Genomic DNA, 17034 nt, shown 5'->3' with positions numbered 1-17034 from the left:
CTGCTTTGTGATCGAGGTGCTAGTCTCCCTTCCTCCAGGAAATCACAATTTATCTCAATAGATAGATAGATGAGGGGCGCCAGGTGGCTCAGTCGTTAAGCGTCTGCCTTCGGCTCAGGGTGTGATCCCAGGGTCCTGGGATCAAGCCCCGCATCGGGCTCTCTGCTCCACTGGGAGCCTGCTTCTTCCTCTCCCACTCCCCGTGCCTGTGTTCCCCGTCTCGCTGGCTGTCTCTCACTCTGTCAAATAAATAAATAAAAATCTTAAAAAAAAATAGAGAGATGATAGATCACACAGGGTCACACAGATGATAGGGTCACACAGATAGATACACAGATGATAGACAGACAGGCAGGCCTGATTGTAAATATAAAAAGTCACATATTCCTTTCCTCCATTTATTTTTCTAATTTGTCTCCCAGCCTTTAGTGTATCTGATATCAAATGTCCTTTTATGTCATATAAAAGAACATAAAGCTACCTTGTAGGTTTCCAGTAGCTTCTAAGTCTAACGATACATTTGTTACCAAGTTTTGTATTGTAACCAAGAAGCAGAATTCTCACGCATTGCATACGTTTTCATAGTCATCACACTTCATGGGGACTTATTCATATGAGAATTTCTACAGCATTTATCATATGACCAGTTTTGACCAAACAGTTTAAAGGCATTACCTCTTTTTGCCCCTGGGGATAATACCAATACGTCCAAACAAGTTAAGACGCCAAACTCATATAATGACTACAAACATTTTGAAAAATCTTGGTGTACCCAAGAACTGCCCAGTGGTGACCTATTTTGAAAAAGATATTAATTCCATATTATTATTTAGCAAAACTCAATATGGCTTCTATACATGACAAGGAAAATAGATGGGGATTCATTGTTACATTAAGGGATATTTATTGGTCCACTTACTATGTGCTACAAACAGTTTTAGACAAGAACGAAGGAACAAGACAGATGATTTCTTGCCCATTAGGGTTTACATTCTAATAAGTGATAAAGACATAATAAGTAAAAAAAAAAAAAAGTACGTATATCTTGTAATACCAGGCGGCTAAGTGATTTGAATAAAAGCAAGGCAGAGCAAGAGTCACAGTGGAAGACAATGGCCAGGTAAGCCCTTCTGAGGAAATCACAGTTGATCACAGACCTGAATTTAGTGAGGGAATAAAAAAGAGAAATGTTTGGGGGCAGACCGTTTCAGGCCTAGAACATGAACCCAAGAGTTAAGAATGCAGAAATGCGCAGGGACAGAAGAATACCTGGCCTTCCATGTGGGTCAGAGTTGATTCAGACCACAAACATGCTGTGAAGCCGTGGAGAGCACTCAGTACTAGAAGGAAAAGGGTCCGCGTGTTTCAGCCACATCGCATCGGCCCTCGTAATGATGCCGTGCTTTACTGGGTCAGGTTCTGCTTATTTGTCACAACAGTCATGGGAAGTGGGTGGACTGGGCCTTATTGTACAGATTACAAACTCGGCTCTGCCAGGAGCGGACAGCTCGACAGCGTTCACACGGTGATCTACACAGAGGCGCACTAATTCAGACCCAGCACGGGTAGGCTCGAGCATGGGCGCCGAGTGAACACCGCGATCACTGACAGTTTCTGATCCCTGCAACAGACTTTCTATATTTCCCTGTTTCGACCACTAGTAATTCCAGACTTACACATAAACCTGTGAGTTAACGAAGGTTAATATTTGTTCACTGCAGGTATTAATGCGAAGCTGTGCTATTTTTATAAATATCTGCATTGATTTAGCCTTTATGAAAATTTACAGAAATGAGACCTTAATGCCATGTCTTTAGCTTAGGATGCAGCTGTGTTCTTGCAACACCCAGGTGACTACAAAAAGGTCAAGTGTGATTGAAATGTGACTGAGTATAATATCTAGGAAATTGCAACTTCCGTAAAAGAATCAGATAGTATTTTTTTAATATAGCTTAAAAGGACACTTTTTAGACTAGCACATAGATAGGCAACCATGTATGTTCTTTTCCTATGTACCTATAATTGACAATCCCACCATCGACTAAACCAGAATTTATTTTAACACATCTTCTAAGTGCCACTGGACTCAAACATGAAACCCAGGTGATGCAGATGTGCATTTTTTAAAGTGTTCATCTAAACTGATAAGTTGTTCATAAGGCTTTCACCCATGACAGAACCTACTAGATGCTCAGACAACCCTATTCCTGTTTTCTCATCTATTTTCCATGGATTAATTTATTTGTTGTTCATCATACTTTCCAATTCTTCAACCAAGATTATATAGCACTATCTTTTAAATACAGGGAATAATCCTTTATGGAATAATTTCTGAAAATATCCCCCATTATACTTTTTCAATTTTTATGTCAATATGATAGAAATAGAAATGTTCTCTCAACTCATACATTTCTATTTTACTTGCAAGTTTTTCTCTTTTTAACATTTTGTTTTGTTTAACAGTATTCGTACTCCTCCCTAAGTAAATGATGATATGGATGCATAAGGATATTCCACAGCTTATGACTTCTCATCTACTTTTAATATCTGCCTAAATTGTTGTATTTCCAGTCTTGGGGTTTTGTACAGTGGTGATACCTATGTTGTTGACATAATGATACCTGAATTGATACTGATGGAAAACCTCGCTTCTATTACATGGTGTGGTGTTTATGTTTCCAAGTACAGAGGAAAACAATACTGTAGCTATTCAAATCCACTATCTTCAGCCAAAAATTATTCAAAATATTTTACCTAAACATATATGGTCAATTTGGTTCAGCTCATTTTCACATGCTGCTAATAAGAAATGAACTTACAAAACCATTTTGAGGACACTGTGTTCACCATTTTCTTTCTGTTCAACCTATGAATTTTGAATTCCATCTTGATTTGAATAGAATAAAAAGGATTGTTCTTAAAATGCTGATTAAAATTAAAGGGTTTTATTATCTTATTATCTGATGCTATCATAAAGCTTGTTATCTGAATGTTAGCATGGATTTTATCATGTCCAGCAGCTTAGCATACTTCCTTCATAATGTTACAATAAAAGTAACTATTGCACCTAATTTTATATCCCATAATAAAAAAAATGACACTGAAGAATCAGTTCTGGTCTAAGCTCTTAATAAAAAGGAAATGCTGAGAATTTTATCATGTTTTATTCTGTGCGTGGTAGGAATCAGTACGAGTGATCATAATATTTTGGAATATTAATTCAACTTTGAATCAAATAGTTCTTTCATTTATTGCTATCATTTCAGTGGCAATAAAAATTTACTTAAAATTTTTCACGCTTTCCACGATTATCATAAAGTTTAAATTTAACGTTGAGTAAACCCTGACATGTGCTTTGTTATTGCATTGTGACATGAAAAAGATGTATTCTTGTTACATATAAAAATAACATACAAATCTCCCAGACATATTTTCATACTCCCCTTTTAATACACATCTGAAATATCAAAGACAATACAAATCTATACTGTATCTTTGATTAATTAACATATACTAAGAATCTGTCTAAACTTGAAATCAGTTTTCAAGTATGACCTTGACAATGAATTTAAAATATCAAACTACTGTGAATCATAGAATCTCAGTCAGAAACTTGCTTATTCATAAAAAAGAAACAGTTTTTAAAAGTTTTATATAATCACCCAGATTCTACTGGGTGTTTTAAGTTTATCTCCGTATAGCATCAGGAACTTAAAACAAACACTTTACTCTCACTTTGTAAGGGAAAAAAAATGGATAAATGAAATAATATTAAGTTGATTTGAATCAGGGCCTTTCTCATATTAAGCTCAAAATTTTGAGACTTTGTACTGGACGGTAGTGAAAAAAATGCTAGAGGAAGATTTCAGTTCCGCGCCAGAGCTGGCCTGCATTGGCACGCAAGAGCTGATTGTCACCATCACTCTACATCTGCATTTGGGGACAACACGTGGGAAGTTTGAAATAACCAAGGGGTATTTTTTACTCCAAGGAAATCAGAAGACTCTATAACTTTTCTCTCCCACCCCGAGAACTGGAGTACGCAACTCTTTCCTAAGAGACTACCAGTCTGCCCAAACGCATATTAGCATTTTTAAAATTTTAAAAATAAAAAAGCCCTAATTATTTGACTGCATAGCAGAGCCAAACATGCATGCTAATCTTTTAAAGCGAGGTCCCAATTCATTCAGGTAATCATAATTTTCATCCTCATCAGAGACTGCTGATCCTAAGGAGCTCAGGGATCCAGCTAATGACCCTGTTCCCTCGAAGGCGTAGGTCTGGAGGGAGTCAAAAGGAGGGGCACAAGGATCAGTATTAGCTTCTTCGAGCTTTTCTAGAATGAATTTCCGGAAAATGGCACTGTCTGGGCCAACCTGCAAAGATTGCCTGTACAGGCTCCTGATCTCTGCAGCAGCACTTTTCCGCGTCTTGCGTTCCCGCATGATGGTGCGAGTCCTCAGCGCCACAATATCAAAAGCCTCTGTATCTTCTTCTCCTCCCCCTTCATCGTCATATCGGAATATGTTCTCTCGGAAATCTTCACCTTTCTCCGGGAAGAGGGTCTGCTTTCTTCGCTGTTTCAGACCTAGGATCAAAAAAATAAACCCTGACAAAGAAAGCACATGAGAACATTAATTAACGTAATATAATAAATATAACATGTTAATATAATAAGTTTATATTTATCAATATTACATATTTCTTATAATAAACTTTACAATCCTTGCTTTTGTTAAAAGCTCAAGACATGAGTTTAGATTTTATAATTGTAAGGCAAAAGAAAACATACAGTCGGCCCTTGAACAATGCAGGGGTTGGTGACATCATCCCCTGCACAGTGGAATATCCCCATATAACTTTTGACTCCCCAAAACTCAACTACAGTATTTGCTTTTGAAATTTTACAAAAGGGTCATGCAGAATGACATAAGGCAGTATAACAATATTTCTGGCTGATGATTTAGAGCAGAAAAACATATAAAAATAGAGTGAACTGTTTTGTGATGATAATCAATTTAAAATTGTATTTTTTATATATTGAAAAAGAAAAGTAGCATAAGGGAACATTTTCCAATCTACACGCATTTGTCAATTTTAGTAACCAATAATCCATGCTAAGAGGAGTTAAGCATAACAAAGCAGTTTGAAAGTCCCTGCTGAGACAAATTCTGTGGCATAATTATTTTCCAAGTTAGTATTTATCGACTACAAGGTGTATGCCACCAGATACAGGTTTAGAACCTGTGCTCAGTGATACCACATTAATTTCAGAAAACCCAAACTTATTTTTTTTAATCATAACACTGGTTTGCTCATCATGTAGAAATAGAACAATTTCAAAGCACCTTTTTTCTATTTTTAGAGAAAATTTTGTGTGTGTGTGTGTGTTTGTATCAAGAATAGCCAACCCTTTCATAGCCTTGGAACTATTCAGAATTTCACCTATAGGAAATGAAACAAACATGAAATGATGTTATTAATATTATCATAAAGGGAAATACATTAGGCAATACTTTATATAAATCTTACCTTTAGTGTTCTTGAAATAAGGTCATTGAGTTTGAATCCAGGTACTGTGAAACTCAGCTCAGATATATGGTTGATATAGAAAGGGAGCTAATAAATAATTTTTTCAATCTATGAACTGGAGAGAGTATTCACGACACTTTCAAAGAAAACTACTGACTACTGGTTGACCCTTCTCACCCTCTAAATCTTACTCATACCCTTGACTGTGAGGCTGTCCTTGGTTTACTCATGGGGTTTTTGGACTTGGCTTAGGTCTGCACCTATGAGTAAAATCAGTACTTGTCATCCTCTAAACACTACACTGTTTTTATTGCACTCGATTCTGATACCCATCTATGTAGCTCTATATTCAGTTTTATGATCAAAGACCATTAAAATTATCTTAAAAACTGAGGCTGGGTAGGAAAGAATGGTGATTTGGATGGTAAACAGGAATGCAAGATTTTTTGAGGCTTTGAGAAAGATGAGAAGAGTGAGGGCAAAGCAATCCCTGGACACAGATGCCATTTTGAGCACTGAGTTTGGGATTATGTTGGGGTTAACACAGAGCATGAAATCAGCAGTAATACCTGGTTTGCTAAAATGTAGCAGGGGGCGCAGGGGGCGATGGAAGGTTTCGGAGAAGGGTGTAGGCCTTTGGAATGCCGAGGCCTGCGTGACCACTCTGCCCTTGGAATGCCGCAAGGAGTTGCCTTCCCTGAAGCTTTCTTAGCCCAAACAGTCACCCTGTGATCTAAGAGATGTTTGCATTGTCCCTTAGGCTGTGTTTAGCAGAACTGCAGAACACGCAGATTAGCATATTTTATCTCTCCTGTAAACAGGTCCTCCTAGTTTTAGTAAGACACTTCGTCACACATCACGTGCTGAAGAAACAGTGATAAGGATTTGTGATTATCCTCAAGGACCAATAAAAGTGGGAGCAAAGAAGAGCAAAGGGTCTTCGTCTCTGAGCGTTGACTCCTTTGCCTTCTCCTCTCTTTCACAGCAAAGTTCGGAGTAATCCTTCATCCATCAGACCAGTGATTGCTGGCCGTTCGCGGCAGGACTACAGAACCAGTGGCTGATATCATTGTTCTCAACACTGTGTAATAAAGTGGTGTTGACTTTGACAAGAAGTTACGAAGGAAGCAAGAGACGGTTTAGATTATACATACTGACTGGTACGTTAAAGAAAGAGAAAAGGTGATGCTAAATGAATTATTTGTAGTTGTGGAAGCCTGACTAAAACATTTTGGGGTTCATCTGTCTCATCTGTAAAATGGAAACTGCTTCTGAAAACGACAAACAAAAAAACAGAGCTTGGGGCTCCTGGGTGGCTCAGTCCCTTAAGTGGTTAACTCTGGATTTCGGCTCAGGTCTTGATCTGAGTTGTGAGATCCAGCCCTGCTCCAGTGGTACTCAGCGCTGAGTCTGCATGAGATTTTCTCCTTCTCCCTCTGCCCCTTGCCCCTCTCGCGCGCGCTCTCTCTCCCTCTTGTCCGTCTTGTGCGCGCTCTCTCCCCCCACCCTCTTGAATAAATAAATAAATAAATAAATAAATAAATAAATAAATAAATAAAATCTATGCGAAAACGGAGCTATTTTTCTGAAATTTCTTTTGTGTTTAGCACTTTGATCAAGTAAAACCCTCCCTCTGCATTCCTCCAACCTGTTTCCTTCCTTTCACAGTGGTCCTAGGGCTCTAAAGTTGCAGTACAGGGTTGAATAGACTTGTGTACATTTACGGAAATTTAGCATATCTGCATGACCCTTTGTAAAGTACTTAACGCTCTGAGTTTCACTTTCTTCATTCATACAACGCAGGTGATAATAGTTACTACCTCATAAGGTTATTGTGAGAATCACATTGTATACTGTGTATAAACACTCAAGACAGTACCCTGGAGTCTAATAAGCACTCAACAGAAGGTCACTATTATTATTACTAACTGTTATATAACTGTATGTGCTGCAATGCACAGTGTCGAAAACATTCCTAAGCAGATGTGCAAACACGCCGACATACTCCGAATTCAGGGATCCTTGATTTTCATCTTGAAATGCATGGCCACTCTATTTTTCATTTACTCCACAGTTTAAGAATTGCAACATACTCAGAAGAGCAATTAACACAGACACACACACACCCATATCATGCTGTGAAAATGGAATTAACTATTTTTTATATTTATCACATTATTTTCAGTAATGAAGATAGGTTCACTTCAGCACTACTTACCAAATATTATCATGATGCTTATCAAAATAGCAAGTATGACTTCTGTTCTGAATCCCATGGCAAGCATTAGGTCCTTATTCCTGCAGGTCTGTGTACTGCCAGAGTCATCACAGTCACAGATGTGTACGGTAAGGGTGTTGGTACTTGTAAGTGATGGGATTCCATTGTCAGCAATTAAGACAGATATGTAGAAGACAGGCTCTTCTTGAAGGCTAAAACCAGTTCTATTAGTCAAAATTACAGCTGTGTTATCTAAAACAAAAACCCATGTGCATAATTTTTCAATAATATAAAAGAAATTCATACCAGTCATATGCACTACAGGCAACAGTATAGAAATATCAAGTAAGTTTAAATAATAAAGAAAAAATTTCTGATAAAAAGTCAAAAAATCCAATCAAAAAGTCATTATTGATTTGGCATTGCTCTAACCCTAATTACATAATTAGATGAATTACATGAATCGGTTCCAAAATGTCTTTGATAAAGACAGAAAACGTAAATGTGCAACAAAGAAAACAGCTCTTTAATCAGATATCAATATTTTATAGAGGCTACTGATATTAAATTTATGATGACAGTATGAGTTTCATTTGGGTTATTTACTCATGACATAGTGCTTTTTCTAATAGGAACTCATTCTTTTCACAAATACTATAAATACACAAGATTTTCAAAGTCATCTGCCAGTATCACAGCACGTATTTACTAATGAGACAGAAGGATTAGTTTTATATGGTAGGAAAAATCCTATTGGGATGTTTCATTTTACGTTCATTTACGTTGACATTTTTAACCCATTTTCTATTTAAAATTAAGGTAACAGTTAAACCTCAGTAGCATGCACTGATCACTCTTCTAGACAGAACATTTAAAAAATTGACAAAGATGAACAATATATACTTTGACACTTTTGAAGTTGTTTTCCCCTGAATCCCTAAATATTCTAAGTAACCTTTTTCAGTGCAGTTTCTTGTGTCTGAGTCCTATATTTCCGCCTCTTTTTTTGTATGGCCATCCCCCAAAATATTTTCTGTAGTAATCAAAACTTAGAATACACAACAGTAAAATGCAAATAAATGAGGTGTTTCAAAAATGTGTGTCTGCTTACAACCACTTTTCCCAAATCATCTTTTTAAAACAATTATCCATCATGCTTTGGAACCCATAAAACTTGTGATTTTATTTACTAGGCAGATTGAAAAGGTAAGAGAGTTTACGTTTTTCAATTCATATTTTATCAGATTATTTTTTAATCACAAACATTAAACCAAATTAATTATTTTCTTTATGTTTTAGTATACATATTTTGCCCCAGTGACTTATATTAATACAAACAAATCTAAGCTATAATTTATTTCTTCTTTTGATATTTGCATTTTTTTATCCTAAATTTAGCTGAGTTTCCTTCACTGAGAAGTTTGACAAGGAGAAAAGGAAGAGAACATGCCTGCCATTTATTGTCCCATAAAAGATCTCCCATAGATTGAAGCCTAAAATCAGGTGTATGGAAGGACATCTGCAGGTATTTGGCTATGGATACTTGAGTAATAAATCCTATGGTGTTTCTTATCTTTCAGATATAAAGTAAAATTAAAATAGATTCATATTATGACAAGAAAATCTTTTACTGAAGCAAAAGAAAAAAGAACAGAGGGGCTTTCGGCAAAGTCAATCCACTTCTGTACGGAAGGAGAAGATATTCTGTCTCTCCACACAAAATCCTTTGGAACACTGTGTCCTTAGATTGATATAATTGTTTCATTTTGAAGGAAGGACAATAATCTTAAACCAATTTTATATTTATAGCTTCTAATTAATGACTCCAAATATCTGTGAATCGATCAAGCTAATGACTATAAGTATATATCATTTTCTTCCCCATGGATTGAAGTTTGAATTTTACAAGGACATGAAAGGAACCACTGTGTCTGTACTGCCATTATATTTGCAGGGTCATTCAGTTTTTGCAAGGTCTTGTAGCCACTGATGACTTGAAAAAGTGTTTCTCATTGAAAGAAATGGGGCTAGTATTTTCAGAACTTGACTTCGGGTTTTGTTTACCATTTTCACTGCCACTCTCTGCTCTATTTCCCAACATCATCATATTGCAAGAACCTTATAAAAAGCAAAATTATAAATACCCTTAAAATCAAGCACATTTCTCAAAGAAAGGAACAAAAGCCATTAGGAGTGAATGGCATTACCTTCATTATCTATGATTAGGAAACTTGAGTTCTTTGTGTCTTCCACAGATAGATTAAAGTAAAAATGGTGATCTTCTATGGATTCATCTCTATCCACTGCACTGATGGTCTGAATTATCTAGGAAAAAATAGAAAGTGGTTGCTTGGTTTTTGATTCAGGAATATAATTACTGTTATAAGATTATTATCATTATTCGTATTAGCTTTTATCAAAATTGCTTTACCAAAATTTTTGTGTATATTGCAGAGGATAACTCTCTTGGGGAGAATGTTAAGATATTTTCTCAGGTTAAAAATAAGTTTACTTGCCCCTTTCAAAAGAGTGTTTTGATACTACATAATAAATTCTTGTTGGAGGCTGAAATGATTTCTATCAGTTAAGTTTGTTAGAAATTCTAAAAATAACTGTTGCTATAAATCAAGATTTCCTCCCATCCTTTGGACCTGATTTTCCCCTTTCTTCCCTTCTTCTCCTTTCCTTATCTGAATAGCAGCCATTATGATTTGTTGAAGTTATACATTCCCTGCTCATTTGAGAGCATAGCTGTTGGTAAACTTATTGTCTTACTCAAGTATTAGCTAAACTAATGAGTTTTCAAATTGATTTGAGGAAATAATGCATTTAGAGCTTAGGGGCAATGTACATGATTTCCTTTGACCCATAAAGATTATAGCAAAAGTGTTCCTCACCAAATAAATTTCTATTTCAGATCATAAAAAAGTGAACTAATGCAGTTATGAACACATCAGTTCACATTTAATTCTTTTCTTTCAAGACATGAATGTGTCAGTCAAGTGGTTCATTATTGTCAAAAAGGAGATATGCTGTCAAGATCACATAGTGAGATTGTGATTAATTCTGGAAATTAAATTGATTATAGAAGTTATTGTTTTGAATTTTCTAGAATTAAAGTGCTTTTAACAATGTGTCAAACAAAAATATCTTTAGTTGCAAGATGACAGATCCAAATTTTATGATGTTATACTCAAAGATTTCTCCACACGCAGTCTTATAAAACGAATGTAATTTGTACATTATTTCTCTACATCGATTTATTTTTTTCCTTATAACACATTCCTAGTTAAATCATATTCATATACTGTTAATTAAATAATCTAATAAAACGTATTTTCATTCAATCCATGCCTACAGTAATAAATGTGCATTGTATTAGGGTAATGCTTTTATTTTGGATTAACATAATAGCCAGGGTGAAGGCGGGGGGGACTTGAAACTCTGATATTTTGAATGCTGGCTTTTCCACTTACTAGTTTTTTGTTTTTTTAAGATTTTATTTATTTACTTGACAGAGAGAGAGAGAAAGAGTGAGCACAATCAGGGGGAGTGGAGAGGAAAAAGCAGGCTCCCCGCTGAGCAGGGAGCCTGATGCAGGGCTCCATCCCAGGACCCTGGGATCATGACCTGAGCCCAAGGCAGACACTCAACCGACTGGGTCACCCAGGCGTCCTGCTACTTATTAGTTTTTTATTCTTAAAAAATGGAGATACTTACATTTTAGGAATGATTTATAGAATTATATGTCATAGCTTGTCAAAGTGCTTGTCATACGGTCAGTACGCGTTTATAAGGTGTTTTCCTCATGAAAACGGGGTCTTGTTGGGAATTTCACAGATAAGATGGTATCCTGAATACTTGCGTAATCTCATAATATGTGTATTTGTTTAATTAAGATTGATAGCAAGTTGTAAAATCTCATGTTTACCTTGTTGACACATAGTCTTGATTTTTAGACAAGGAATAATTTATCTCATTACCTGACTTTCTGTATTAAATACACACATCAGACTAAAGGTTGAAAATGTTTTCATTCTGTGTATGGAGGCTTAAGAACACTGGTGAGATTTTGACTTTGTATAAATTTTTAAATAATTTTAATTAACTAAATTACTCTCTCTATAGGTACAGATAAACTGAATATGCATAGGTTTCAATACCCGGGCCTCTTTTTAAAGTACATCCCTCCGCTTACACTTGCTTTATAAATTGAACTTCCACATGCTTTACGGGTTTTGCCACTGTACAAAAATAGGAAGCCAATGACATAACAGAATCAGTTACATAGCAGGTACCATTAATTCTTTTGAACTAGCCCTGAACGTGTACACTGTGCTTGAGAACACAAATTTCTAGAAAAGAGCCAACAGTAACGAACACAAAAGTTGACTAGGAATGCTCATTTTTTCCTTTTCATGTGACAATGGAAAGGTTTTTGTTTTAATTTTCAGATAAAATTCTAAGAAAAACTTTTGTTGCCTTGATTAGATTTCTGAACTATTTCCTTACATATACTGGCCTGGGGCCTATCACTGTCGGATACGTTGATGAGAGCAGCAAAGACAAATCAAAAGCGAAGAGGAGACGAAGTAGAAAAACATGGATGGCTATATTATGACAAATTCTGAGGGCTCAAATTTTTAAATTCCCCTTTGTTCTGGGTAGAATTTTGTCCAATTTTTTTTCTGAACCAATACATGTGATTTTCCATTTATAACACTTTAAAATCTATAATGGAAATATATTGTGACAGCCTACAAAATCTAAAAATAACCACTTCTACATATTATCATAGCCAAACTTCACAATTACCCTATGCAATAAATCCTATTATTGTCCCCATTTTCTATTTACTTAGATTAAGCTTCAAGTCACCTAAATATTCTAGGTAAGTAAAATGGCTAGGTCAGTTTTTGAATGCAAGCTGATGCTACCATGAGTGAAATGAGTAGTGCATGTGGCCCCCAGAGCACATTTTCTTCAGATTTACTGAGAAAAATAAAATTGAGAAATGTTTAAAATGTACATCGTAATGATTTGAAATATACATACACTGTGAAGATTCTCTCCATGTAATTAATTACCAAATCCAAAACCTTGCATATTTATCATTTTTAAAAGTTCTACTTTCTTAGCAAATTTATACAAAGAGTTTTATCAGCTATAGTTGATAACCATGTTATACATCAGATCCTTAGACTTTATTCATCTTATAACTGAAAGTTATACTATTTTACCAGCCTTTCCCCATACGCCCCACCCTTAAGCCCCTGGCAATCATTTTCTATTCCTCCAAGGCACACTGTTCAAGCCCTAGACCCGTTTTTGTTCATGAAGTTTGCATACAAAAAATACTGAAATGGATGTGCTAGACAAGAGGCCAACAAAATCAAGTCTCATAAAAGACAGAGACATACAGAGAAATAAGTAATATAATTGCTATAGAAGAGATACAGACCAAAAATAATGGTTGGAAAAAAAAGAAGAAAATAATCTGAGTATTAATGTAGGAAAAAGAAATGATTTTCCAAAGTGGAATTGAGTAAATGAGGTAATACTTGAGTAAAAAATATGACTTAATGGGGAAAGTGTGATCTAGATACAAAGAATACCATGTGAAAACTGGAAATGCAGAGAGATCATATATTATTAGGTAGAAATACATTAAATTTGCATTTTTTACGTCAAAGATAGTTAAACACTGGCCGTTTTATAAGTTTCAACTTGATCATTTTATGGAACTACAAACAGTATTTGACTTTAAAGATAATCATGGGAAAAAAGATAATCATTTTGTCTACCAGTTACTTCTCACTATGACTTTTTTTTCTTAAAAAAGAGGCACAAATGGGCCAGCTTACTAAAATGTCATTCTTAGATTATTACTATGTTGATTAAAAAATCAGTACAACATTCATTTTCACAAAAAATATAGGTATGACCTTTATTAAACATGCAATTTCTTTGATAGCTAGGCAAAGAAGCAAGTATCATACGTGGATTTGGAGCAAACAGGTAATACATTTAAGTCTGTTTCTTTACCTGAACAGCAGGTATCAATGAAATCTACTTCCAGTATTAGTTGAGAATAAATTTTGAATACGATTACATTATATGGAAATATGAGCTATAAATCAATATAGAGGTATTGATGTAAGTTGTCAATTCCTTGGAATGTGTTTAATAAACAATTTCTTGCAATAGAAACATGTTAAACAAAAAGTGAGAATGGCAATAAAAGACTACATGGAGGGATTTTTAAAATTTCATCTAAATTGCTGCTTGTGTAGTTATTCTAGGTATTTGTACCTTGCATCAAGCTACAGATGTGAATTATTTCTCCCATCGTCAAGAAATATTGTCAACAAATTTGAAGAAGACTGTCACTTTTTGTACCACTCCACTGAAGAAATGATACAAAATTAGACTTGTTCAGATAAAATAAAGGTTTCAAAAAGGCAGTTGAATATCTGCTCAAAAGGTCAAAGTATTAATTAATACAATAATAGAATTAGAGCTAACAAGAAAATCTGGTCTATAGTTTCTGTTTTCTTTCTTTGTTTAGCACGTTATTAGGAGAAAAGTGTTGAGAAGCTCATGGTATTTTAATATTATGGTCTGGACAGAAGCGAGATACTCCACGTTTCTAAAAAGGACTTTTTTTTTTTTTTACCAAAATATATGTATTTAAGTGTCATAGATATGTAATGTTTAGCCATTTACTTACAGATATCTACTTATATTCAGTTAAAAATTTTACTTTCTTAAATTTTTATCTCAGTGTATATTTCATTTCTTTTGTTAAATTAATTTTAAAACACACCTTATAAATTTCAAGTAAAATCATCATTTATAAATGAAAAAGATTAAATTATAAAATTATCTGACTAATATCCCAAAGGTATCCAGTTAGCAAATATTTCATTGGTATTTGGAGCACACCAAGCCATCTCAGGTCCTGGGGGTGCAACAGTGACCAGGACCAAGCATCTCTGTCACCACTGTTGACATTCTAGTGGGGTAGAGGAACATAATACCTAAAGTAAAGAAGAAAAGTGCAGAATAAAACACCCAAAGTACATAATACTTAAATATTTGGGGGTCAGAGGACTTGGCATCTAAACAAAAATTAGATTATATTTCAGAGGTGAGCAGTGGTGACATCATGAATGTTCTAGAAGGGAAGTTACAGAGTTTGCACTTTATACTGAGGTCCACTGACAAGTTCTAAGTTGGAAAAAACATGATTTTATTTTTTATTTAGGATCCAATGATCCAAATGACTGGGGAAATCTGCATTTTAGAATGTTCATTCTGAGGACATCCTTAGTGTGAATGTGGAGATAGGGAATCTAGTGAACAAGCTGTTGCCATGATCCAGGGGAGCAATCGGTTTGTACTCAAAAGCTCCTGATGTGATCCATAAAGACAACAATCACAGTTATAGAATGTGAGTTCTTTTTAATGAGAAATTATAGGAAAATTGCTGAAGTGTTTACATAAACTGAAGGTGGCAACAACACGCTCTCAGGTGAAGATACGGTTTCCCAGGCTCCAGATTTCCCACCGGGAAAGGTGTTATCGTCAAAGTAACGTTTCACCCTTTCTAAGAGCACACACAATATATTCTTCCGACTATTGTCCCACCACTAAAACTGACTGCCATGGAAATTGTCGCCATGACTTCAGTCCTAGCCGATAAGGATAAGTAACGAGCAACAACTGTGCACACATCCTTGCCTGTGGGCCGTGAGACGGGATAATGAGAAGTTTGATTTTACAGGAGTGTCTTTCAGCAGAACTGTTCATGGTTCACTCCAGAAGATGTGTTAGGTCCCTGGTAGGGTCTCAAGAGTGAGGATAGAGTAAAATCGACAGATTACAGGAATACAATGGTATTCCATCCATTAGGGGGTAGAAACAACAAAATTAATGACTGATTAGATATGAAGAATAAGAGAGCAGACTGAATTAAGGATGATGTCCACACATCCTTCCTGCACAACTTGGTGAGTTACGGTAATTTTGCAAGGGATGTTGGAAAAAAAAAAAAACAAACAGGGCAGGCTTGGAAGACAATTTGGTGTAACCTTAGGGCATATAGATAGAAATCTCTAGTTAGTTAGGCATACAGCTTGAAATACAGGAGAAAAACTGGCATAAAGATCTAGAAGTCATTTGAATATGAACTTTAATTAAGACATAGGAGTTACTGAAAGCAAAGAGAGTGATTTTGAAAAAAAATAATTAAAGGACAGAACACAACAAAGAAAGAAAGGTCAGAAGAAAACCAGATTATAATGCAGGATCATGGAAATTTAGGCAATAGAAAATTTTTGCATGGAGCAATGTAAATGTCTTTACATTAGAACACTATTATGAAAGAACCTAAAAATCGCTGATATTATACTTTACTTCTGGAAAAGATATTTGGTAGCAGTCAAGATAATGGGAATCATTAATTTGAAAAATTAGAACTATTTCCACCAAACAGGAAAGGCAAATTGCCCTAATGTCAGCTCATTTATTATACTCATTCTGCAAACCACTGAGCACTCTCTCCCTCCTCTCTTCCCCAACCGGGGCATTTACACACTAAGAACAAAAACAATTCTGTTTATCCATCCAGATCATTAAGGAAGTGCCTGATTTTCTCCAGAATGGAGGGCAACTGTTCTGGCATTCTGATGTTCTACGATGAATGTATTATCTATCCAAAGCAGATAGACACATTGTAATTTGTCATCCTGTCCAGCAATTAAGCCTGGGGGGGGGGGGAATAAGATCAAGAAGGATCTTCACAGTGGGGTGTCTGGGGGGCTCAGTTGGTTAAGTGCCTGACTCTCAGTTTTGGCTGAGGTCATGATTTCAGGGTCATGAGATTGAGCCCTATGTGGAGCCCACCTCGCTTGGGCTCTGAGCTCAGCGGGAGGTCTACTTGAAGAGTCTCTCTCTGCCCCTCCCCCCACTTGTGTGCTCTCTCTCTCTCAAATAATCTTTTTTTTTTAAAGAATGATCTTCACAGTATTAGAAAACAAAATACTTCCTTACTGATTTTTAATGTATTGCATGTGAAAATGATAGCATTTTGTATATATTGTGCAGATACACATGAAATTGTTTTAAAAATTTTTTAAACTTTAATTTGGTAAGAACATTTAACATGAGATCTACCCTCTTCACAAACTTTTAAGTGCACAAAACCACACTGTTAACTTCAGGCTCCATGTGGCACAGCAGATCGCCGGCACCTACCCGTCTTGTGTAACTGGAACTTTACA

General features: G+C 35.6%; 1 protein-coding gene across 2 annotated transcripts in view; it reads right to left on the bottom strand.

Moving 5' to 3' along the window:
- Positions 1–3231: 3231 nt before the first annotated feature.
- CDH19 (cadherin 19) overlaps positions 3232–17034 on the bottom strand; it is a 90907-nt gene continuing 77104 nt past the window's right edge. Inside the window, exons 10-12 of one of the 2 annotated variants that reach the window (XM_008704804.2) lie at positions 9958–10075; positions 7751–8002; positions 3232–4609 (exon numbers count right to left, since the gene is read on the bottom strand). In XM_008704804.2, the coding sequence (XP_008703026.1) occupies positions 4119–4609; positions 7751–8002; positions 9958–10075 (861 nt within the window). In that variant the 3' untranslated portion in view covers positions 3232–4118. Of the gene's footprint in view, positions 4610–7750; positions 8003–9957; positions 10076–17034 lie in introns of those variants that run through there. The other variant, XM_040632445.1, reaches the window with a different exon arrangement.

This window comes from Ursus maritimus, unplaced genomic scaffold, assembly GCF_017311325.1.
Source record: "Ursus maritimus isolate PB19 unplaced genomic scaffold, ASM1731132v1 scaffold_18, whole genome shotgun sequence".
NCBI classification, from domain to species: Eukaryota; Metazoa; Chordata; class Mammalia; order Carnivora; family Ursidae; genus Ursus; species Ursus maritimus.
Note: the sequence above shows the minus strand (reverse complement) of the source record. Positions and strands in the feature narration are given on the sequence as shown.